The sequence below is a fragment of the Lampetra fluviatilis genome, chromosome 64 (assembly GCF_964198595.1).
Source record: "Lampetra fluviatilis chromosome 64, kcLamFluv1.1, whole genome shotgun sequence".
NCBI lineage: Eukaryota > Metazoa > Chordata > Hyperoartia > Petromyzontiformes > Petromyzontidae > Lampetra > Lampetra fluviatilis.
The window spans coordinates 7,245,828-7,272,557 of record NC_136338.1 but is presented as its reverse complement, the minus strand read 5'-3'; the positions used below and the strand labels follow the sequence as shown (position 1 = coordinate 7,272,557).

The window sequence follows — 26,730 nt, the reverse complement described above, 5'->3', positions numbered from 1 at the left end:
CCCCATGGGCTGTTAGACGGAGATATTATGTCCGCAGCCAACATGTCATCCACTGCCCCTCGAACATGCTCTCGCTCAGCCGGACTCATCCGATGCGAGTTTAACCGAATAGGGGCAGCGTCCCCTGTGTCAATATGATGGTAAAGCAACGAGGTGCGTCCCAAGTCCAAATCGTCGGAGCTAAATACATCAGAATAGCTCAATAATAATTTACGAATCGCACAACGTTGTTCCCCGGAAAGAGCTGAATTCTCCCCACACAATTCAGCGATCCAGCGATCATCTGCAGCTCCAGGGCTCGAAACACCTCCAACAACACCCCCGGCTGGACAGATCATCATGAGCTGTAAACGCAGTAGTGGCATGTGCCACAACGGTACCCGCCTGCACACACACGCTTTCGGTACTCGCGTTAAGCACCTGCAAAAACGGCTGCTGGTCTGGCCGGACAATAGTTTGTGCCCCAACTAGCGCCGATCCAACCGTGATGGTGGCGGACGGCGACAACAAAACACCAATAGCTGCTTGACGACCAGGTACAGGCTTCCGATAACGCAAAGGAATGAGCATCTGTGAGCCAGGTGGAATATCAACAGACACTTCGGACAGCGCTTGCACTTGGGCGACAGGAGCAGGTCGCCCCCAGGGTGACGGCAAAACGCAATTTTACGGCCTTCCGGTAATTCAATGCAGTTCTCATTAATTAGAATGGGCATTTTGGCCAGAAAATCGGTCCCCAACAAACAAGGAACCGCAAGAGACCTCCCCCTGTATCGACCCAGGTACGGTGGACGAACCGGTAGCGGCCGCGACGACCCGCCGAGCCAACTTACGCCACTGCGTTACCGAGCGACAAGGCGCAGTCAATGGCCTCCCGTTATTAACAACACCCGGATCGCATGACAACGGTGATGAGTGAGGTGTCAAGCCTTGCCGGGTGTCTGGTGCGCACCGACTTGCCTGTGCTGGCGAATCCTTCCTTGGAGCGGCCGCTGTCGAGGCCTCCTGCTGGGGCGGACCCGGGACGCGGGCCCCTCAGTCCCTGGCGTAATGGCCCTTACGCCCACAGCGGAAACAGTCGATGTCGTTGCACCGCGCGGCGGGCACCCCGTCCCGACGCGGCCGTGTCGGCGGCGCAGCCCGCGGCCCCGGCCCACCGCGGCCCGGCCACGGAGCAGCGGCGGCCGACAGCTCCTGCGGGCTCCTGTCGTCCGGCACATAAACCGCCTTCTTGGGGTCCCAACCCAAGGCTCCCCCTTCGACGATGGGCCCCCCCGTCCACGCCGTAACTTGCTTCCACCGGCGCAGGTTAAACTGGGCATCCAGACATTTAGCCGCAGCCCGGGATGTGAGCTTCTCGTGACCACACACCGGCAGAGGAATGCCGAGATCCCGGGACAGCTCCAGCATCTTCCCCAGGATGAGAGGTTCCAGCAGGTCAGGCTCCATCTCCGGGTATGCAGCCATAGCCAGCTCCAGTACCGCGCCCCTATACGCCACCGGAGACTCCTCGGGTGCTCGTTGTCGTTGCACAAACCGGCGATGAGCATCATCCGGCGGCTCGTAAGCGTCAGCCATTTTGTCGAACACACCTCGCAGTGTTTTCTTCTTCGCGGCCTTTATAGAGTGAAAGAATCTAACGGACTCGTCATCGAGAAGAGTCGGTAGAACTTCTAATGCCTCGGCGTCAGTCCACCTCGCCGAGCGTACCGCTGCCAAAAATCTGCAGGCGAACGCACTCCAATCGCCCCCGATGGTGAATTCTCTGACAGTCGTTAAGTGACGACTGCGACTTCTTGGCGCGCTCCCTCCAGCCGCTGACTCATCCGGTGGCAAGTTCAACATGGCGTCGCAACGTGGTGTAGACAAGATGGCGGCGTTCCGCCGCGGAGGGCGCAAAATGGCGGCTTCCCGCCTTTCCTCGCTTGCCACGCCCAAGATGGCGTCTTCGTGCCGCGTGGCCGATGGTGTCGACAGCGAAGACAAAACGGGCTCCTGCGGACCACCAACATCTCCTTCCGACGCCGCCCTCGGCATGACGAGCTCACACAACTGTGCAAGCACGTTCTTGAGAGTTTCAAGTTGCTCCGCCATCTGACTCCATCTTAAATCCGTGTCCGTCGGTGCAGACGGGTCCGCCGACGCGGCGACATCTTGGACCCCCGGACCCGCACTCGTCCCAGCCCAGATCTCCTCCTCCATCGGAGTCAGGTCCACCACAGGAGGAAGGTCATCGTCGTCGGAAGATGAAGCCGATGCCGGAGACGGAATATTCTTTTTTCTCAGTTGTTTTGCCATGCCGTTACACTTTTGACACCAGTGTAATAAATGACTCGGACGCTTCTCTCTGTCTCTGTGTCCTTTATTTGGGTTCGATCTCTTTTCCCTCACGGCACTCCCCTATATACTCTTCACTCTGCAGCCCCAGGCTGCTATCGCTCACGTAGCCCACTTCCCTCCTAGCAGACCTGCTACTGTCTCCTCGTGCAGACCCCCGCTGCCCAATTCCTCCTTTGCAGACCCGCTGCTCTCTGCAGCCTCCTCGCTGCTCCTGCTGCCCCGGGGTCGGTCACCGTTGGCCGACGGTGCCGAACCTCGTGGTCCGTGTGTGTGGCGATCTCGCCACTCTCTCTCTCATCCTCCGCCCTGCGTGGCCTCACACTTTCCCAGTCTCCGATCACTCCCCCACTGCTTCCGGTTTCTCCCCTTATAGACCTGAACCCTCTCCCCCACGTGACGTAACTCCTCCCCCCATGACATCACTTCCGGGAGGTCGTTTACGCCCGCATTACACTTGCAGCACCACACAGCTCTCCGAACTTCCGAGCGAAGGCTGCAGTAAGCCTCCTCATTCACCGATGTGGGATGCTGTAGATGGTGGGGGTGCGCCTGTCGCTTTTTCTCAGGCAACCTGGAATACCTTCTGTCAGCCATGGACTCTATGGTGGTTTGGACCACGTACCCATAGCAGCCAATGCAACTGCATAAGCCACATTCCTTAACCTCTCCCATTTTTCCTCTGCATCAGGAGGCGGGGGGGGACGATGCCAACCCCAGCTGCTAGCGATGATGAAAATCTTGCTTGCAAATTTCATCAGACTGACAGGCGCATTTTACAGATGACTAACCAATACATTACATTTCGATATTTTACTAGGTTATTTAATTTTAGTGTGTCTTTCTCCTGATTTTCAAGCTTGCGTGCCGTGCCGCGTCGTCATCTTACTTGCAGCATCACGTTGTCGTCCACTCATTGATATGCTAATTTTTTCTCTGCCCCCTCCCTCTCTCTGCCCCCCTCTCTATATTTAAGGCCCCGTCACAGAAACGACCTCTCTCTTTGTGCCGATATGTGTTCTCTCTCTGTGTGTTCTTGTGATGTCTGTCTGCTTGTATGTCTGTCTATAGTTTTCTAGTTAGATTTTTGTTGCTATTTCTTTTATGCCTGATGATGATTGCTTGTGTTGCAATCGAAACGTCGTAATATGCTATTATTTAATTTATTATTCTATCTTTAGACGTGACTTAACCGAAAGAACCAAATAATAATTCCTGCAGTCACGAAAGCTCCAAAATTAAGATTGAACCACTTCTACGGGGAAGTTTTAAGCTTATCTTTTTTTCTCTCTCTCTGGCTATTTGTTCTCTCTGCCTGTGTCCTCTCTTTAAATTTTCACACTTAAATTCTAACTTAGCAATCTTTGAAATACGTAATCAACCGGGCTATGCGTTAATTGTGTGTTGACCGACTCTCTGTGTTGCATTACATTACATTTCGATATTTTACTAGGTTATTTAATTTTAGTGTGTCTTTCTCCTGATTTTCAAGCTTGCGTGCCGTGCCGCGTCGTCATCTTACTTGCAGCATCACGTTGTCGTCCACTCATTGATATGCAAATTTTTTATCTGCCCCCTCCCTCTCTCCGCCCCCGCCCCCCCCTCTCTATATTTAAGGCCCCGTCACAAAAACGACCTCTCTCTTTGTGCCGATATGTGTTCTCTCTCTGTGTGTCCTTGTGATGTCTGTCTGCTTGTATGTCTGTCTATAGTTTTTTAGTTAGATTTTTGTTGCTATTTTTTTATGCCTGATGATGATTGCTTGTATTGCAATCGAAACGTCGTAATATGCTATTATTTAATTTATTATTTTATCTTTAGACGTGACTTAACCGAAAGAACCAAAGAATAATTCCTGCAGTCACGAAAGCTCCAAAATTAAGAGTCAGTAAGCAGATCAGCTCCATGGTAGGTCCTGGTGTCAAGGACATGGACTCTGCATTCGTATCACTATATAGTCCAGCAGATGTTCTTGCTTGTGTAGGGGTGATACGCGCTGGCAGTAGGGATCGTGGGGCAGCGCGTGGTGATTGGCTGTGTAGTGGTGACGCGCGCTGACAGTGATGGATCGTGTGGCAGCGCGTGGTGATTGGTTGTGTGCGCTGACACAAGCTGGGAAAAGGGATCGTGTGGCAGCGCGTGGTGATTGGTCGACTAGGGTGGGTGCTCACATCGCGGTCCGCATAGGCTCCGTCTCCTCGGGAGCGGAGGACTATAAAAGGCGGTGCGCGCAGGCGCTCGAGGAGTTGGTGACCAGTGAAGACGGAAGACGGAGGAGGAAGAGATAGGGCCCTGAGACACCTAGTCCCACTGTCCTTGTAAGGACCGGGACCCTGTGTGGCTCAGAGGCGGGACCTTGGGACCCGGGGCCGGACGTCCGTGTGAGGGCCGGGCCGCGGGACCCAGTGGTCGTGGGTCTGTAGGTTCCCCCGGATGCTACGGGGCTGGAATGCCTGTGTGTGTGTAGCCGGGTGGAACGTGTAGCGTGAGCTGTAGTAACCACACGTGTCGGGTGGAACGTGTAGCGTGAGCTGTAGTGACCACACGTGTTATTGTGGCAAGACAAGTGTTAATAAAGTGTGCTACCCGTCAAGTGGTCTCCCGCCGTAGTTTACTATACTACACTTGGACCCAGCGTGTGTCCATGATGTTGTGTGGATGCGCCAATGCATGGGACAGTGTGTTGGTAATTACAAGTCCATGGGCTGCACATAAGTCTAACAGCCTCCTAACGTTCTTATTGAGCTGATCTGGCCCATGCCTTCAAATCACTTAAGCCCAGGTGCCAGTGTCATGACCCAATCGGGAATTAAAGTCACCCAACAGGATGACTATCCCAAGGGGTCACTTTAGTTATCACCTGTAGTAGAAGGTTATATAAAGTGTCTGGCTCATCGGCCTTTCCTGCATCCCTCCACTGATGTTCATCTTCGGTGGGGGCATAAGCAACCACCAATATCATTATTTCTCGCCTCCGGTTGAAGGGGCGATGAGCCCACAGCAACCTGAGGCTTACAGCTTCCCACAGCTCTCCCCCATGCTCCTACATCCCCTTTAATATTTTGCTGTCTGTTGTTTGGCAGTCCCCCGCCCCGAGTAGATGACTCTCCACCCCTCATGGTGACTGGAGCCAGAGTCCATCCCCCAGACCTCCTGAATGCCACAGATCCAGGCGGTACCAGTCCAACTCCCTATAGAGGCAGCCTCCCCTCTGCAGTGAGTGTTCGAGCATTCCACAAGCCGACTCACAGTGGATTTTTTTACTTTTCTGGAGGAATCCCGAGTGTACAGATTCAGTCTCGTGGCTCCGCCAAATGGGGTTTGGACAAAAGGCTTCATAGATGCCTGTCCCCCTTGGGTCACCGGCACGCACCTACTCACTCACCCACCCACCTACCCACCCACCTAGCCACCAACTCGCCTCCTTATTCGCTCACTCACTCACTCACCCACTCACTCACCCACCCACACATTCTCCAACTCACCGACTTACTTACTGAACCATTTACTCACCCACAAAATTACCTACTCACTCGCTCACTCACTTACTCGCTTGCTCACTCACTCAGCCTTCCAATCACTCACCCACCTATTATTGCTGGACATCTGTGAAAAAGTTTCATAACTGATCGGGTTTCTCCAAGATGAATAAAGATTCTGATTCTCACCTTCTTACTCACCCACACATTCAAAATATGACCAGAACTAGGCAGGGAGACTAAAGTGCCATTTAAAGGAGTGAGTTTTCAGGACTTAAATATTGCCTAATTAGCAAACGCAAAGCGTTGTTCCAAAGCCTAAGCGCTGCACTGGCAACAGCCCAATAACTCCAGGACCAGAGCCTTGCCTTATTACTTAACTATTTTTATTTTACAAGGTAAGATCCAATGAGCTATGTGGCTATTTTTCAAAAGCGACCCGGCTATCACATATGATAGCAGCTGAAGGAAGTGGCTTATCCCGTGGAAATTTATAGCAGTAGCCAAATACTCTCAACACGTGAAATAGATTCTACATGTGGAGGGAAAAACCGAAGGACCCGAAGAAAAATCCACAGGACCACGGGGAGAGAGTGAGACGTTGACTACAAAAGGTGTGGGGTCGGCATCAAGCCCATGGCCTCCTGCATACCAGGCCAGGGGGTAACGTCTCCGAGCCCACCGTGGCGCCCGGTGGCGAGTCTTTAGAAGAAGGCGATCCGAAGATCTCAGGGACCTCGTTGGAGAGTAAACACGGATCAGTTCCAGCAAATATTGGGTGGCTAGCCCATTGAGAGCCTTGTAGGTCAGCAGCAGGGTCTTATAGTCCACTTGATACTTCTTCTTCTTGGTTCTTTCGGTAAAGTCACGTAGAATGGAAATAATAAAATAATAAAAATAAAACTTAATAAAATAATTTAATATAATAATATTATAAAATAATATAATAATATAATAATGATACTTAACTGGTAGCCAATATAGAAACAAGAGAGCAGGTTTGTGATGATGTTCTCACGAAATGGTGACCCTCCTTTAAAGCAGATACATTTCTACGTAGGATTATTGCCTGAAACGTCACCTATTATAAATGTATATGACATACTTACATTATATATGTTATATATACAGTATATCTTCGATTATCTGGCAGCTTTGGGGGGAAGGACGCACCGGATATAAAAAACGCCGGATATTAACATCATTTTTTTAAATAGCTTATTTTTGCACGTTCTTGCATGACAGAATGTTTTAAGTGTTGTATACGTTATTTTAGTGTCTTAAATTAGTTTACTATATGAAATTGGCATAAATAAACATACAAATAGACTAAAATAAATATCATACTCCAAAAAGTTACTGTATTTACTTACTGTACTTACCACTCCAATCTCGAAGACTCTGCATGGGGTGCTGTAAGTAGTACAGCTCTTGTTTCAACAACATGGGTTTGATGATTGCCGGACTGATGCGAATGCCTAATTACATACACTTTTCATTGGATCGCAATGTAGATTTTCAGTTTTTTCTTACAATTTTTATTAGTCATGAACTATTTATATACGTGCAGTATTTTCATTGTTTAAGTTGTATGTAGTGTATAATTTGCTGTAAATTATTTGACACTGAAATCAAGCGTAGCTACTTTTTTTGGCACACACATGGTACCGATCGCCGGACTGGAACAGCCTGCAGAGCGGTTTTGCCGGATCGGCCCGGGACCGCCGGATAATGTTGGAAGCCAGAAAATCACGCGCCAGATAATCGATGATCAACTGTAATGTATATATAATGGTTTATTGTAGCATTTTATGTGCTTTGAAGAGAGTAGACATTGATAATTTCCTATAGATATTACGGGGCTGTCCTATTGGGTGCCTATAGATGCATACATGGATGTTGAACTTATTTTGCAGCGGACATAGCCAACCATTTTGAAGGGTACTGAGAGATGGAGGCCAACTAATGCTGCGGTGCCCCGATCATCCATGATCTTGTAGAGGTCATCGGTAATTATCTTTAGTATAGCCATCTCAGTGCTGAAGAACTGCAACGGGTTGAATCGACCCATCACATCGACGTGGGGAAGTAACCACTTCAGACACAGGCACTCCACGACCTTTGAAATCATCATACTCGGATTTGCGATTAGTATAACGAGAGAGCTCTCAACACCTGCGTTTTGTCAGATCTGCTGTATATTGCGGAGGCCTGGACATTGCTTCAGGCTGATTTGGATCAGCTGCAGTCCTTCCACATGTGAATGCAAAAAATGCCTTCTTGGCATCGGATGATTCGACTTAGAAATGTTACCATTGGGGCATTTGCCACCAGTCTCTTCGTGATCGAGAGCTCAGTTCAAAGGAGACGGCCCTGTCACTTTGTGGACACGTCGCCCGTCTTGATGCACAAACTTCAACAAATTGCGCAACTTGAGTTGGCGGTCAAAGTTTGAAGTGGACTGCGACCATCAAAGGAATGGCGCTGCCTCCGTGATCTGTGGATCATACAAATATATGAGTGATAAATTAATGAATCTCAACACCTCTAGGTCTCCTGCAGTTGGCCGAGGCGCTGCTCGCCCTGCTGGTGCTGGCCTGCGTGGCTTCATCGCAGGCCGTGTTGGCCGGCTACAGCGCACTGGGACCGGGCCTCGGCTATGCGAGCTCTGAGCTATCGGGCGGCTACTCCGGATTCGAGGGAGCTGAGCTGCAGCGAGCGCACGACCTGGACGCTGCCTTCACCCTTCTCAGGGCGCCGGCACTCTATGGGGGGGTGGCGTTCTCCCTCGTGGCCGCTGTAGTCCCGATCGGGGTCATGCTGGCCGTGGCGCGGTATGCAACAGTTGGTCGGGTTCAGTCGAGTTTATAGGTAGTTGTATGTGTCTGTGTATGTTGAACTTATTTGGCACTGTACGTAGCCAACTGTGCCAATCAGAGGTGCGGGGGAAGGGCAACAAACTAAAGCAACAGGCATTTCTAAAGAAATTAGTTTGTCAATATAGGTGATTTAAAAGTGAATCACTCCAGTGGCTTCCAAATATCTGAAGAAAGAGAGATCCAGACGGCCGCAGAAGTGCATGTTAGAGTGTGTGATACAGCGACATTATTTTTTTCGATAGTTAGTCAAAAGTTTTGTATACAGTGTTTAGTATAGTGTATTATAGTGCAGTGTCTATAGCATTTGAAGTCGCACGATGAACAGACCGTTTTTATTTGTGGGCTATCCAAAAGTGTAGTGTATAGTTTCGTGTATATCAGTGTATATGTAATGTAGTAACTCGGCGGGAGACGACTTCACGGGTAACACACTGATTATTTTATCAAACTCGTTCACAGGTGACTAACACCTACTTTGTATCTCGGGTGACAAACACCCACTTAGTATCTCGGGTGACAAACACCCACTTAGTATCTCGGGTGACAAACACCCACTTAGCTACTTGGCGACTAACGCCCACTGAGCTACTCGGATGACCAACATCCACCTAGTGTCTCGGGTGACAAACACCCACTTAGCTACTCGGCGACTAACGCCACTGAGCTACTCGGATGACCAACATCCACTTAGCTACTCGGCGACTAATGCCCCTGAGCTACTCGGGACACTCCCTGCCCGGGGTATCCGTCTCGACTGTGGGTCCCCAGCCCGACCCACGGGGGCGTCGGACCCCGGGTCCCACAGCCTCGCCTCCGAGCCACACAGGGCCCCGGTCCCCACAAGGACGGCGGGACTAGGGGTCTCGTGGCACTAGGTCTTCAGCTCCGTCTTCGGGTCTTCAACTGGGTAACTCTCCCCGAGTGCTCTCGCGCGTCCCCCTTTATACCCCACCTGCGGACGTCGCTGCGAGCACCCACTTATTCGACCAATCGCCGGGCGCTGGCTACGATCCTCTTTTCCCACATCTCATCGTGCCTCACCACTCACGCCGCGCCGCCCCGTCATCTGTCACTCCCGGCGCGCGCGTCCACACCACGCCCACAACGCGTGCCCAACCCCGCAACCCGCGCCGCCCCGTGATCCATCACTGTCACAGTCGGCGCACGTCAATACCACCACTACATCACCCCCTACCACATAGCTCGCAGCCGCCCCGGCTGCTATAAAAATATACAAACCCCCCTGTGTGCCCCGTAACACAACACAACAACAAGAACAACAACTAACCTAACAACACAACACGACGCGAACACTACCATCCGCAACCCTCAACCAATGCCACCGCGACAATAGAACAATATATACAACCCGGCGAGTGACAATAGCAATGTGTATGCAAAAAGGAAAATAAATGGAAATTTTTTTTTTTTCTTTCGACTCGTGCAGTGTCCCCTTCTCCTTCCGAGCGTCCCTACAACGGGACATTACCCCGGCAGAGGGGAACACCGGGCGAGCTCGGTGTAGAGCAAAAAAACGTCTTCATGAAAATTGTTGAGACCTAGCCCGAGTCCGCCTTGCCGGTCCGTCGTACGGCACCAGACGCGGTTGAACGTCCGGTGGTGCCGGCGGTTCAGGAAGACATCGGCCAGGCATCGAGGACTCGTGCGTGCCCCGGGGTTCAGGCTCTCGACGGTCAGCAGCCGTCAAGCCCGAGGCACCTGGGGGTGGGTCAGGTGGAGACACGTGAGGATCATTCTGCGACACCTCCCTCCCCGAGTCGACGGTCACATCACACGCCCGGTCGTCACGGCACAGAACGGGGTCACACGGTGCCGCATAGGGCTTCAGTCGGGAGGGGTGCACATACCAACGGCGTTTCCCCCATTTAATCTGTATACTCTGGGGTCGTGCAACCCGCACAATTTCCACCGGTCCCCTCCAAGGTCTCAACAACTTGGGGGACGTAGCCAACGGTACATGTGGACAATGCAGCCAGGCCTTATCGCCTGGTTTCCAATCATGCGTATGCACCCTCCGCTCATGCAATCTCTCGTTCGCAATTTGCCGCGACCGCGAATTCAACCTCGCCGCCTCCCGTGCTTCAGTCAATTTTGCGATATTAAATTTGATGTGGTCTGCCAATTTAGATTTTGCACGTGGCTGGGAAATCCCCAGTTGGACGTCCATGGCCGGATCGGCCTCCCGCCCATACATAAGAAAAAATGGGGAAAACCCCGTCGCCGCATGAGGGGCCATTCGATAGGCCGCGAGTACCCCCGGCACCTGTAAGTCCCAATCAACCTGATCGTCGCAGACCTGTTGGCACAACATAGACGTAATCGTCCTGTTCAGACGCTCAACCATCCCGTCAGTCTGCGGGTGGTAGGGGGAAGTACGCACTTTCATTGTACCCAACAGGTCGCACACCTCGCGCAACAAACCGCTCGAAAAATTATTTCCTTGATCCGTCAGCAAGCGTTCGGGGGCGCCCTTGTCCAAAACATAACCCTGGACGAAGGCGTCCGCCACCGCTGCAGCCGACTGGTTGGCGAGTGGCCATGCCATGGGCCATCGGGTGAAGTATTCTACGCCAACCAGCAGGAACCTATTTCCCCTCGGTGTAGCAGGAAAGGGCCCCAAGATGTCCAACGCAACCAATTCGTTTGTGCGCGAAACTTGAATGGATTGCAGCAGTGGATTAGCTGCCAATGGTGGCGGTTTTCTTTCGGCGCACCCTACGCATCCCTTAAGAATGTTCGCCACGTCGTTACCCATCCCCGGCCAATAATAGTCTCGCTGGATTAGGGCGAGCGTTTTTTGAAAACCCAGATGCATGAGCCGTTCATGAGCTGCCAGAACGACCTTACCCCGCATAGCAACAGGCACAACGAGCACGTGACCCCGGGACATGTTGTCCCACTTCATCAAAAGGCCCTGTCTGCACACCCAGGAACCGACCCGCGCATCCCCTACCTCGGGAGCGCCAACTTTTCGACGTAGCGTAAGTAGGGAGCTGTCGGACATTTGGAGACGGCCCCACTCAATGAGGGGCAATGACAACAGCGAATCCCTCCCCGTGGGAGCGTCGACTCCCAATTGCACTTTGGACAAGTTAGCAGAACCGGCACACAACGAGTCCAACCACTCTGTCCCCTCATCACTTGGAGGATGCGACTCGACAGTGAAATCCGCTTGAGACACGAGCCGTTCCTCAACGGGTAGCGGCGCGGCGTGAGCCAGCACCGTTCCCTGCGCAATTTCGGCCGGCCGCGACCCCGTATTCAGGACCCTTACGAACGGCTCACTGTCCCCTCTCACCATGGTTTGAGCAACCGCTAAGTCGAGGCCCCTTCTGGCCCTGTTAGACGGCCCCAACGGCCCCCCCTGTGCCACCGCACCCACCTCGAGTGGCTTCCTCAACCGACGGGGTACCAACATTTTCGATCCCGGGGGCACCCTTACAGTCTGAGTTGGCAGCGCCTGCACCGTCGCACAAACCGTGCGTATTTTGGTAGGGCTCGTCAAGAACGCAAGCCGCCGACCTGACGGAAGCTCAATGCAGGCCTGATCTATGAGAATTTTGATGGGCATTTTGGACAAAAAGTCCGTACCTAGCAAACAGGGAACGGCCAGCGATGATGATACAAAAATAGGGCCCGCCAATTTGATGTCACCAATGCAAATAGTCGCCCGAATCTGGCCGATGATCCCCAGGGATCCCCCATTCGCCGCATTAAATGGCACGTCTACTGGCAGAAGGGGTCTACTTTGAACGGGAAGAATGTTATAAATAAGGTCCGAGATGATGGTGGCCGACGCACCCGTGTCAACAAGCACCCGGACCTCAATCCCGTCAATGAAGCCCGTTACCACGGACGACCCGGCCGACGCAGCCACGATCCTGTGGGCCAATTCGGACCACTCGACTGCTTGCGGGCCGCGTACGGACCCCCCTCGCCGAAATGAACCCCTGGCACCCAGCCGCGAACCCCCCACCGCGAAGCGGCGACCCGAATGTGCCGTGTTTGTGGACCGAACGTGTGAGGTGCCGCGACTTGCCGGGTTTTGTTGGGATGACTTGTGGCCCTGGTCGTCGTCCCGACGTGGTCCTGTGGCGCGCTGACGCGGGGCCCGGCACCCGGCTGCGACGTGACCCCGAAGGCCGCAGTTGTAGCAGACGACGGACGTCGTAGGTTTCGGTTGCTCCAGCTTGCGGGGCGAACGTGTGGGCGAACGACCTCCCGTTCTCCACTCCCCCGGACGCGATGCAGCGAAGGCCTGCTCCTGCACCGCAGCTGGCTGAGGTTCGGCGATCGTGGCTGCCAGTACCGCGTTCCCCGCCAAATTGCAGACGCCCCCCGGCCTGCGTTTGAGGACCTCGTACGCGTGAATGCTCGTGGCGATCGCCAGGGAGCAGATATCCATCTCGTCCGCCACATTGATGGGGACCCCCAACTCGTGGGCCAACACCAGCAGCTGCTCCGTCACCATGGCGTCCTTCCCCTCTTTATCCATGCGGGGAAAAGCTGCGTCCGCCAAGGCGAGTAGTGCCGTGCGATAGGCGAGCGTCGTTTCTCCAGCCACCTTCCGCCGATCGTAGAACTGGTGGCGACACGTGGAGGGCGGCCCGAACACCTTCGCCATCAGGTGTAGTGCGGCCTGGAGCGTAGAGCGGGACGACCTTGCAGCAGATGTGAAGGCTGCAAGCGCGTCGTCGTCAAGCATCGCTGGCAACGCACGCAGGGCAGTGGTGTCGGACCACCCCGACATCTCCTGATGAGCGAGGAACCTTCGTTGGAAGGCTCCCCAGTCGCCCCCATCCGCCTTGAACGCCGACAGCGCGGGCAATCTTTGCTGGAGGACCCGATCGTCGTCGACGTCGGAGAGATTTTCCCGCGCTCCGCTGTAGTTGTCTAAAATGTCGGCTCGGTTGTCAGGCGCAAAATGGAGAGCTCCGGCGCGCGCTGATGACGTGGGCTGCGCTGCGCGGAGGTGTCCGGCCACGTGGCGTCCGTGTTTCCCGCCAATCAATGGCGGCCCCTCAAAAACGGCGGGAACTTCCAGACTTTTGGCGCGAAGCGCCTTTTGGCGGGATCCCGCCAGCCTCGCTCCTTCCTCCAACCCCGCAGCCGTTTTCCCGCCCGCTGGAACGGAGATCTCGGCCAAGATTGCAGCGGCGGCGAGCAGCAACTCCGCCAACCGGGAGTGTGCGTCTTGGAGGCTGGTGTCGGAGGCAAGCAGAGCGTCGGCCATCACCGCGAGGTGCTGCATCGGCGGCCACTCCTCGTCCTCTCCTCCCGAGGTTGGTGTCCCCGGTACGCCGTCGTCGTCCCGACCTCGCTCGTGGGTACGGGTAGTCTTCCTTGTGTCCATACTTCTTGAAGACAGGTTCACTTCTGACGCCAGTTGTAATGTAGTAACTCGGCGGGAGACGACTTCACGGGTAACACACTCTTTATTTTATCAAACTCGTTCACTGGTGACTAACACCTACTTTGTATCTCGGGTGACAAACACCCACTTAGTATCTCGGGTGACAAACACCCACTTAGTATCTCGGGTGACAAACACCCACTTAGCTACTTGGCGACTAACGCCCACTGAGCTACTCGGATGACCAACATCCACTTAGTGTCTCGGGTGACAAACACCCACTTAGCTACTCGGCGACTAACGCCACTGAGCTACTCGGATGACCAACATCCACTTAGCTACTCGGCGACTAACGCCCCTGAGCTACTCGGGACACTCCCTGCCCGGGGTATCCGTCTCGACTGTGGGTCCCCAGCCCGACCCACGGGGGCGTCGGACCCCGGGTCCCACAGCCTCGCCTCCGAGCCACACAGGGCCCCGGTCCCCACAAGGACGGCGGGACTAGGGGTCTCGTGGCACTAGGTCTTCAGCTCCGTCTTCGGGTCTTCAACTGGGTAACTCTCCCCGAGTGCTCTCGCGCGTCCCCCTTTATACCCCACCTGCGGACGTCGCTGCGAGCACCCACTTATTCGACCAATCGCCGGGCGCTGGCTACGATCCTCTTTTCCCACATCTCATCGTGCCTCACCACTCACGCCGCGCCGCCCCGTCATCTGTCACTCCCGGCGCGCGCGTCCACACCACGCCCACAACGCGTGCCCAACCCCGCACCCCGCGCCGCCCCGTGATCCATCACTGTCACAGTCGGCGCACGTCAATACCACCACTACATATACTATAGTGTATAGTCCTGCATAAAAGCGTGTGATGCGGTGACCATCTTTGTTCGATGGCTAGCCAAAAGTGGCTGCGAGGATGAAGGGAGTTTGTGTGATTGCTCATGCTCCTTGACGAGATCAGCAAGGTACAGTATTGTGGTTCATTTGTGGCAAGAACGTTGTGTGTAACGAGTGCAGCCTTATATTTTGTTAGTTCGGCAAATGGAAGCCAATGCAGCTCAGTGAGCAAAGTATGTTCACCCTTGCGCACCAGATTCACGCTCACCACAGTCGTGTCGCACGTACCGACCAGGTCGGGCAGATGGGAGCAGATGTACGAGTGTTGAACTTCTATCGCACCAGATGTAGCCAACCGTACTAATCTGTGGTTCCCTTTCACATCTCAGTCGTTTTTTCTACGAGAATGAGTGAATACCGTGTGGGGTTATTAAAAGTTGACGGATAATAATCAATGTGCTCCCTATGCTTCTGTACCTGCCTCCGCCTAGCCCCTACCCCTCATGAACTACCTCGTGCATGCGCTCAGCAGGACAGAAAAGAGGCCGGACAGAAGCGCCTTCGTTCGCCTCCTGTGGGTAGAGCTGTTCATGGACGCGCTGTGTAGTGCGGCATTCATAGCCGGCGTAGCGCTCTACCTGTACCAGGTGTTGGAGGTGAACAAGAGCGACACCTGCAAGCAGCGGGAGCAGCTGTACATAAGCCGCGGTTACACTTGGATGACGTGTACACTCGCAGGTGAGAGTTGGGGGGTACGGATGAAGGCGGTTGCCGTATCTTATCTTTGCACGTTTCTCGATGTATATAGCAGCAACGTCTGAAAGGGGCACCGTGTTGGCGAAATGTTAACGCCCTCTCCTAGTATGCCTGTATATTTGGAGTTTGCATGTTCTCCCTGTTGTTGCATGGATTTTTAGAATCAAAATGGTTTTAGAATATTTGGGTGCTATCAATTTCTATCAATTTCTACATGATAAGCCCCTTCGTTGCTCTATTATTTGTGGCCACGTCGCATCTGAAAAAGAGCTATATAGCTCAGTGGGCTTTACCTGATAAAATGAAAAAAATAGTTGAGTGTTTAGTTTACTCTTAATCCAAGTTGCTTTACGACGATTATAAAATTGTGCATGAGATGAGTGTGATTGAGTTAAACAGTGGGGTTTCTAATTATGAAAAGTGGGGTGGAATAAAAACTTAATTTGGAGCTTTCGTGACTGCAGGAATTACTCTTTGGTTATTTCGGTAAATACACGTATAAAGATAAAATAATGAATTCAATACTAGCATACGACGTTTCGATTGCAACACAAACAATCATCATCAGGTATAAATGAAATAGAAACACAAATCTAGTATACTTAGAAATGTAATGTAATACAACAGAGAGTCGGATAACATAACAGTCAACAACACCCTACCTGGTTGATTACGTTCTTCCTGAGAATGCTAAATTTGAGAGAGAGATAAAACGCAGAACCAGAGACATATAGACAGACATATAAGCAGACAGATATCACAGAGATGCATAGAGAGAGAACAAACATAGGCACACAGAGAAACCACGCCTCTGTGTCGAGGCCTTAAATAGAGAGAGGGGGCGGGGGCGGAGAGAGAGGGAGGGGTTAGAGAAATTAGCATGGCAATGAGTAGCACGGTGAGCAAAAGCTTGAAAAAATAAGGAGACAGGGAGAGAGACACACTGAATTAAATAACCTAGCAAAATGTCTAAATGTAATGTAATGCAACACAGAGAGTCGGTCAACACACAATTAACGCATAGCCTGGTTGATTACGTTTTTCAAAGATTGCTAAGTTAGAAGTTAAGTGTGAAATTTTAAAGAGAGACAAGACACAAACACGAAGAACAGACAAAAGCAGAGAGGGAGAGGGACAACAGCCGAGACACTCAGAGAGAGCAGAACATAAGAACGACAAAATGAGTGGAGACAGAGAAAGTATATTAAATCAAATAAACCTAGCAAAATTTCGAAATGTAATGCAATGCAACACAGAGGGTCGGTCAACACACAATTAACGCATAGCCTGGTTGATAACGTTCTTCCAAAGATTGCTAAATTAGAAGTTAAGTGTGAAATTTGAAAGACACAGACACGAAGACCGATACACAAGCAGAGAGAGACAACAAAAAACCCAGAGAGAGAGAGAGAAAAAACAAACTTAAAACTTCCCCGTAGAAGTGGTTCAAACTTAATTTGGAGCTTTCGTGACTGCAGGAATTACTCTTTGTTTTTTTCGGTAAAGTCACGTGTGGAGGAGGGTGTACAACACAATCTGACGACAAAAAAAGAATAATTATGAATCGTAAGATTAATAGGAATTTAGTACATGTAGCGTAATGCTACCATGAAACAAGGCACTACGTACACATAGAGTTTTCAGAAGTTTCACAGGAGGGGGCAATGGTACTATGTATGTGCATTCCCAAATCGAGTAATTTTCTGTAATTTCTTTAACATGGCAAAATATGGATCATAATGCACGGCGCACAATGAGTTACTCCTTTGCCATAATGTGAGTGGATTTGGTTACATCCACTGTGAATCAGTTGGGTTGTAGTCAACACTTTCCCATTGCGATGATGCAAGTGTAAGTGTATATCATCAGTTTTTATTCCGATTCCATTCCGATTATGTATGTGTATATTCTGATGATGTACGTGTACGTCATCGGAACAGAATTGAAATAAACTAAAATATAATTACTTTATCATACTGAGGCGGGAGAATATGGTGCCAGCTATCATACATTTTGACTTAAAACTTTCGTGACTGCAGGAATTCATGTTCTGGGTTCTTTCGGTAAAGTCACGTATATAAAAAATAAAATAGAATACAACCTAATTACCACCACCATCCATTCCAGAAGAATTCCTTCAACAAAACGCTAGACCATAGAGCTCAATGTATCTCCGACCATGGACACCTGACCAGTGAACTCAAACATGTACACCAGGCTCTCAAGGCGAATGGATATTCTGACTACACAATCCGCAAAGCCATCACCCCACCCGTGAGGAAGGAGCCATCTGAAGATCTAATGAAAACCATCACCTTGCCTTACATAGCAGGGATAACCAAAAAGATTTACAAAATCTTGAACAAACACAAGATCCAGGTCCGATTTAACTCAGTGCATAGAATTTGTGATCTGATTCCATCTGTGAAGGACAGGATTGACATGCAATATCCCGGCGTCTACAAACTAAGCTGTATCTACGGCAGCAGTTACATTGGGGAAACTAAGCGACATGTCTCGGATCGTGTTCGTGAACATAAGGCATATCTGAAACACGGCAGGACCAATACTTCTGCCGTGGCTGATCATTCATTTAATGCGGCTGGCTCACACGAAATTGATTTATCTAAGACGATGGTACTTTGCAAGCCGACTGGCTATCAACAAAGATTCGTTCACGAAGCCATCCATATATATACAGACATAGACACAATTTCAACCGAAACGACGGTTTTAAGCTCAGCAATCATTGGAAAGATGTCATCAACCACTTTGGGTCATGACTTGATTTGGGTTTTCTTGTCAACCTCTACCATCAGCAGTGTTGATGGGTGTAGTGAGGTGCTATGTCCCACCCATCTGTACCCCACTTTCTCCCCCTATCTCTACCCTCCTCCTGTCTCCCCCCTATCTCTACCCTCTTCCTAACACACTTGGACTGCGCCCTCGCCTTTCAGCTCCACCTCTATCTCTACACCCCCTCTCTCTCCCCCTGTTTTTGCCCCCCCCCCCCCATTGTCTAACGCACTACTTGTACCCCTTCTCTCTCCCCCGTATCTCTACCCTCTTCCTCCGCCCATTGTCTAACATACTTGGAGTGCGCCCTCGCCTTAAGCTCCACCTCTATCTCTCCCCCCCTCTCTCTCCCTCTGTCTCTGCCCCCTCCATCCCCCCATTGTCTCCGACATTTGCGCTGGCTGCCCCGCCCACTTTGAAAGCCCTTAGAAGCAGTTGCATTTGGAGGCTTGCTCCCTATTTTCTCTCCGCCTGATGAAGACTGCTTGTGTTGCGATCGAAACGTCGTGGGTTTTTTGGTTTTATTATTTTTAAAAAATATATTTGTATTTTTTATTTGATTTTATTTAATTGTATTATCTGTTATTTTGTATTTTATTTTCTATCTACGTGACTTTACCAAAAGAACCAAGAATATAGCTGTTATAAAGTTCGTTCATGTTAATACGGTTCTCTGCGGTAGGTACAATGTCTTTATAAATAATAGCGTTACACCTCTGTGAATATAATTAATGCTGAGCCGCTTGTGCGTTCCGAGATTCAGCAGTGAACACAACCCACCCTGCAACTTGCAGACGCCTCACAACGGGAAAGGCTTAATACGGCCAAAGTAAAACGGAGGCCTGCCAGATTCGATCTGTGAGCGTCTGCAACAAAGCACTACAGCTGGGCTGTGGTACTGCCCCAGTTGTGGATTGTGGTGGTGGCAGCTTTAACTTATTCAGCATTGCTTGTTTCAGTTGTAATGGTATGTCTTATCGACCACAACCTGTGGAATGTTAATCGAGTCTTAGTATGGCTCTATTGGCGTATGTGATTAACACTGAACCCTATAGGAGCCAATCGTTCTGCTCTGTTATTCTCAGTGATTAACACTCAACCCTATGGGAAGGTCTGTGTGGCACTGTGATTATCCGAAGTGTTAATTTAGTAAACATATATTATCGTGATAGTCTTAGTCTAGTGCAGTGGTTCCCAATCTTGTACTTGTAGTTTAACTCCTACCTGCTCTAACAATTGTCCAAATCACTACCAACAATATAAATTTTACGGCAGCCCTACCAGCCTTACCAACTCTCTGTGTACCCCTAACAGCAACAGCAGCAACCATATATTCTCACGACTCGCTCTCTTGTCTTCTTAATAAGGAACCGATGCAGCGGTGGCTGTCTTTGGGTTGATCGCCGCTTGCTGCTATTTGGCTGGAGCTGTTCTGTGTTGCATCAGACTGACAAAGGTATAACAATCATTATTTTCGGTTTCTCTGTCTATTAACCCTTTCCCGTTTCGATAACATACGTGTATGCCAATAGTTTTCCTGAGGACGGAAAAACACTCAAATAAATTAACTTATCAGTACCGAGGCTCCCACAAGGCCATGTGGGCGTGTATCACATTTTGCCGCCAGCTATCATAAAGTGCGGTCACGTCACTATAGTTATCTGCGGTGAGTACGATGTCTTTAAAAACAATGGCACCTCTACCTCTAAATAAAATGAATACTGAGCCGTTTGCGTGTTGCAGGATCAGTAGCGAATGGGACCCACTGCCACTTGCAGACGTCTCAGAATAGGAAATGGTTAAACTAATATTATAATGGTAATAATAATTATTACAATAAATACGGTGACAAAATTATGATGAAGGTGATTAATTATGACAATATAACCGAGTTTGTCTGTATCCAGGTGAGAAAATGCAGGCAAACACCTAATGGTACTCACGCCACTGGTGATGCTACTTCTGAAGATACCACTTCTGGAGACCAGGAGATATGGGACAAGGATCGGAAAAGGAAGATACTGCCTAAAGTTTGGACTAAGAGCAATGGACACACAGTACAAAATGGCTGTACTGGACATGAAACACAAAATGGCCATCATAGAAATGAAATGCAAAACGGTCGCTGTGGAAACGCAACTCGAAACGGCGGCGCAAAGCCGGCGCAGGCTCCAGTGCAGGGGCAGAGTGGTCACGCAATACAATTGAGAACAGAATTGTAAACTCTCATCAACCAGTCCTTGGTTTACTAAAAAATACAGATATTTCTCATCATTTTAAACAAAACTCTTTTTTATTTTACCAGGCAATGCCCACTGAGCTATGTAGCCATGAATGACATCTCAACGAAGTGGCTTATCATGTGGACATTTATAGCAGCCAAATGCTCTAAACGCGTGATATAGATTATTAATGTGGAGGGAAAAACTGGACGACGACCCGGAGAAAAATCTAAGCTACTTTATGGGATGTCAGGGGTAGGGATGGAGATAGACAGTGGATTAAAGGGGCATGGAGATAATTCCCGCCAAAACGAGTGGGGCAGTGGAGCAGGAACAGTGGAAGAGGGGAGTTACAGGTGAGAAGATATATGAGGGGGGCATCAGGGGGCTCGGGGCATTCTGGCGGGGAACGGATTGAGAGAGGGCTGTGGGCAAGTGTGGACTGGGGGAAATAAAGGACGGACCTCCCCCCCAACCTTGTGTCGGCTCGACTTTACACTACCATGAAGAGAGGGAGAGAGACATGAACTCCATTTGTATGGCAGGTGTTGTCAGGGTCAGGATCGAATCTACGACCTTCTGCACACCAGGCGAGGGAGATGACATCTTGCCACCTATAACCATTATTTTTAACCACTTCTGGATGAGGGTTTCCCAAGATAATGCTAACTTTCATGGTCTTGCAATACAACAATATTTAAGGGAATAGAGCTTACAACCCCCTTCATGGAAACAGTGACATGGTACCCTCCTTGCCCTCGCGGGAACGGAACGTTTAAACCACCAACTTAAAGGCAAGGGAACGGGAGTTCGAAGTCAGATAGTCCAATTTCTGTGAAGCCTGATGTGATGTGTGTTCACTGGGAGGTCGGGGATGAGCGCAAGGAATGCCTCCCTTCCCCTGGGGATGGATGGGATGCAATCAACGTTCTATGGGACTATAAGTTCACCGAGCACGTAAAAGTTATACTTTCCTTTAACCATTCCACTCCCCCTTCCCCTCTCCCACCCACCTAGGCACCAGGGTATTGCACCCCCCCCCAACTTCTTCCCCTCACTCCCTTCACGTTTTCATGGTCCCAACTCGGTGGGGCAGAGTTAAAAGGATGCCGTTCATTTTCATCAATATATCCAATGTTCTGACAGGACGACTGCCATATTGCTTTACTTTAATTTAAGCTTAAATATTTGTTTGACTTATTTTAAGTGTAATATGCCTCACAACTAGTTAACGACTTGTTACCACTGCAAAAAATGAGCAAGAAGTAACCAACGATTTACGTGGTAAAAATAATGAATGTGATTGTGCAAAATCACCATTTGAAGATGTTATTACTAATTTTGCAATGAAAAAAGTTCATCTCTGGTGTAAATTTCTCTAATCTTATGACAAAAAAGATTGACATTGACATGACTCTGCCTCTGTACAGTGAGGGAAAAAAGTATTTGATCCCCTGCTGATTTTGTACATTTGCCCACTGACAAAGAAATGATCAGTCTATAATTTTAATGGTAGGTTTATTTGAACAGTGAGAGACGGAATAACAACAACAAAATCCAGAAAAACGCATGTCAAAAATGTCATAAATTGATTTGTATTTTAATTAGGGAAATAAGTATTTGACCCCTCTGCAAAACATGACTTAGTACTTGGTGGCAAAACCCTTGTTGGCAATCACAGAGGTCAGGCGTTTCTTGTAGTTGGCCACCAGGTTTACACACATCTCAGGAGGGATTTTGTCCCACTCCTCTTTGCAGATCTTCTCCAAGTCATTAAGGTTTCGAGGCTGACGTTTGGCAACTCGAACCTTCAGCTCCCTCCACAGATTGTATATGAGATTAAGGTTTGGAGACTGGCTAGGCCACTCCAGGACCTTAATGCGCTTCTTCTTGAGCCACTCCTTTGTTGCCTTGGCCGTGTGTTTTGGGTCATTGTCATGCTGGAATACCAATCCACGACCCATTTTCAATTCCCTAGCTGAGGGAAGGAGGTTCTCACCCAAGATTTGACGGTACATGGCCCCGTCCATCGTCCCTTTGATGCGGTGAAGTTGTCCTGTCCCCTTAGCAGAAAAAACACCCCCCAAGCATAATGTTTCCACCTCCATGTTTGACGGTGGGGATGGTGTTATTGGGGTCCTCCTCCAAACACGGCGAGTTGAGTTGATGCCAAAGAGCTCCATTTTGGTCTCATCTGACCACAACACTTTCACCCAGTTGTCCTCTGAATCATTCAGATGTTCATGTGCTTTCTTGAACAGGGGGACCTTGCGGGCGCTGCAGGATTTCAGTCCTTCACGGCGTAGTGTGTTACCAACTGTTTTCTTGGTGACTATGGTCCCAGCTGCCTTGAGATCATTGACAAGATCCTCCCGTGTAGTTCTGGGCTGATTCCTCACCGTTCTCATGATCATTGCAACTCCACGAGGTGAGATCTTGCATGGAGCCCCAGGCTGAGGGAGATTGACAGTTCTTTTGTGTTTCTTCCATTTGCGAATAATCGCACCAACTGTTGTCACCTTCCCACCAAGCTGCTTGGCGATGGTCTTGTAGCCCATTCCAGCCTTGTGTAGGTCTACAATCTTGTCCCTGACATCCTTGGAGAGCTCTTTGGTCTTGGCCATGGTGGAGAGTTTGGAATCTGATTGATTGATTGCTTCTGTGAAGAGGTGTCTTTTATACAGATAACAAGCTGAGATTTGAAGCACTCCCTTTAAGAGTGTGCTCCTAATCTCAGCTCGTTACCTGTATAAAAGACACCTGGGAGCCAGAAATCTTTCTGATTGAGAGGGGGTCAAATACTTATTTCCCTCATTAAAATGCAAATCATTTTATAACATTTTTGACCTGCGTTTTTTTGGATTTTGTTGTTGTTAGTCTCTCACTGTTCAAATAAACCTACCATTAAAATTATAGACTGATCATTTTTTTTGTCAGTGGGCAAACGTACAAAATCAGCAGGGGATCAAATACTTTTTTTCCCTCACTGTATATACACTGTGCCTATTCTTGCTATAATAAAATATTTATTTACGAACATATCTTGGTTCCAATTTTTATTATACAAAAAAACATGGTCAAACTTTTATTTAGAGAGGCATAGTGCTGTAGTTTTTAAATGCATTTTATTTACCACAGAGAATCGTAGCGACACGATCGTGACACTTTATGATAGCTGGGTCCAAACTGTGCAATACTTCCGATGACATACATATACGGAATCGGAAGAAAACTAATGAAGTACACGTCATCAGAATGGGAAAGGGTTAAGTTGTTGAGTCATCTGGCCAGAATTGGGCAAAGCCAACCTATTTTTCACTCGAGCAACTGGAGAGCAGCACGGACGACGTGTTTCTGACATAAAAATCAAATTAACATATTGAAGAATCACGCACCCACATCAGCGAGCTATACTGTTGCACTTCTGCTTGTACAGGAACGTTGCTTCCTGTGCAGTTTATACTTGCGTTACTACCCATGCTGAATGCCACGCTGAGGCTGACCCACCACGCAAAATCTAAACCCCAGATGTATGCACAGTCTGTTCTCCGAAAAACACATGTTTCATAACGCGAATTGGATATGAGATTAATGTATTAGGGAACACATTTTAATACATGTGTAGTGACATAGAATCGGTCACTTAGCAGCATAGCGCTTGCTGCTGGCAGAGAAGGGGATCTGCAATTGCAGCAGCTCTGACTGACAGCAGGTCATGTGATAGGCCAGAGAGAGGGATGTAGGTTAAATGTTACAGAAGGGGCACGTGAGGGAATCCCGGGAACCCGCTAGTCGGTTCTAGCTGAAGTCTTCACCATCCTTCTCGTCAACGTCTCAGTCTTCACCATCTCGGGGCGTCATCAGTCAGGCAGCCTACCAACTGTCCTGACTGAGTAACGTCGCCAACCCCAGACGGACGTATTATAAAGTGTTAACCCCGATGGTGCTTATTAATAAAGAAGTGCCTCCAATCTTGATTTGAAGCTTTCGTGAATCCATACTCTTTGGTTCTTTCGGTAAAGTCATGTAGGTATAAAATAAAATAAATCACGACGTTTCGGGCACAACACAAGCGTCCGTCATCAGGTGGGAAAGCATGGTCTGCTGCTAAGGCAGACTGTTTTAAAAAGGTTTGAAATGGGTGTAACTTAAGGGTCATAAAGAAGTGGCCGGGATAGTGATGGTAATGTGAGAAATTAGCATGTAACTGTAAGATAGCAGGAGAGCAGCCTCCTCGACGAGGGAATGCAACCCAATGGGTGCAATCCAAAGGGCATGTGAGTATGAGAGTGCAATCCAAAGGACATGTGAGCATGAGAGTGCAATCTAAAGGCATGCGAGTGCAATGCAAAGGACATGTGAGCATGAAAGATCTAAGAGAGAGGCATAGAGAGAGAGACACAGAGAGTCGGAAATAACAGCTGACATAGGCAGGTAGGATGAAAACATCACAGTCAGTTAAGACTTTACCTGGTTAATAATGTCCTTCCAGTGATTGCTCAGTTTGTACCCATCCTCTCGGTTGAAGTTGTGTCTGTGTGTATATATCTGAATGGCTTCATGAACAAATCTCTGAAGGTAGCCGGTAGGTTTGCAGAGTACCTCTGTCTTGCAAAATCAATTTCGTGTGAGCTCACAGCGTTAAAATAATGATCAGCAACGGCAGAGGTATTAGTCCTACCGTGTTTCAGATCTGCCTTATGTTCACGAATGCGGTCTGAGACATGTCGTTTTGTTTCCCCAATGTAACTGCTGCTGCAACCACAACTCAGTTTGTAGGCACCAGGGTATTGCATGTCAGGAATCACATCCTTTACAGATGGGATTAAATCACGGATTTTGTGTACTGTGTTGAAATGAACCTGGATCTTGTGTTTGTTTAAGATTTTGGAAATCTTTTTGGTAACCCCTGCTAAGTACGATAAAGTGATGGTTTTAGTTTGATCCTCAGAAGGTTGTCTCTGCATGGCTGGGGAGACAGCTATGCGGATTGTATGGTCCGAGTATCCGTTTATCCTGAGGGCTTGGTGTACGTGCTCCAACTCACTGGCTAGGTGGTGCTGGTCGGAGATACAACGGGCCCTATGGTGTAGTGTTTTGATGAGGGAATTATTCTGGGCTGGATGATGGTGGGAGTCAAGCTTTAGATAGGCATCCGTGTGGGTGGCTTTCCTGTAGACCGAATGTCCCAACGAGCCATCAGGTCTCTTCTCGATCAAAACATCCAGGAATGGTAGCTTGGCCATCCTTTTCCACTTACATAGTGAATTTGATAGACGGTTGTATGGAATTGATGTGGTTGAGAAATTGGTTCAGTGTTGGCAGGCCATGTGGCCAGATGACGAACGTGTCATCTACGTATCCGAATCAACTCATATCGCAGCGACAACGGAACGACAAGGCGCCAGCGACCCCGCAAGTCCTCTCTCCACATCAACAATCCGTCCCGGAGAGCTGCTCCCGGCATCCCATCAGATGACAGATACCCCTTTGACTTGGCAGCCTGACTCCGCAAGGCCGCAAGCGAGTCATCGAGCAATTGTCCACGAACCCACACGGAACGCGGCAAATTCAAAACCCCATCAGCCGGCTCGGGACAGGTGGAGTCCGCCAGCTTATCCACAGCGGACATGATAGGCCGAGGGAGCTGTGGAACCCGCGTGTACCTATTCGTGCCCGAGGCACACGCGCAGGCGGACCCATGTGGCAGTCGGGAGAGCGCGTCCGCATTAGCGTGACGGGAACCCTTACGGTATTGAATGTCAAACGAGAACTCCTGTAAAGTTTCCAGCCATCGTGCCAGCTGGCCAGATGGCTGGTCAACTTTCAAGGAGTATTTCAAAGCCGCATGGTCCGTGCGCACAATGCATTTTCTGCTATACAGATGTAATATAGCTCGTTGAGACGACTTCTGGAATACGTCTTTTATTCAACTTATGTTACAGTTACTTCACGCTGCTGATAGGCAGCGTGAGAGGGACAGATAGAGTGAGAGACGCACTGCCACGTGGCAACTCGGAGCGCCGCTGCCGGGTGGCCCCCTTCCTCCAT

The 26,730-nt window shown here is 49.7% G+C and overlaps 1 protein-coding gene across 1 annotated transcript; it reads left to right on the top strand.

Annotated features, from left to right (window-relative positions):
• The first annotated feature begins 1,900 nt into the window (after window positions 1-1,900).
• On the top strand, window positions 1,901-20,744 carry LOC144951918 (uncharacterized). Its single transcript, XM_078882262.1, has 7 exons — window positions 1,901-2,060; window positions 2,184-2,211; window positions 6,472-6,563; window positions 8,368-8,660; window positions 15,397-15,643; window positions 19,825-19,913; window positions 20,365-20,744. The coding sequence occupies exons 1-7, from the start codon at window positions 1,901-1,903 to the stop codon at window positions 20,677-20,679; spliced, it is 1,224 nt and encodes a 407-aa protein (XP_078738388.1). The 3' UTR covers window positions 20,680-20,744.
• The last annotated feature ends 5,986 nt before the right edge of the window (window positions 20,745-26,730 follow it).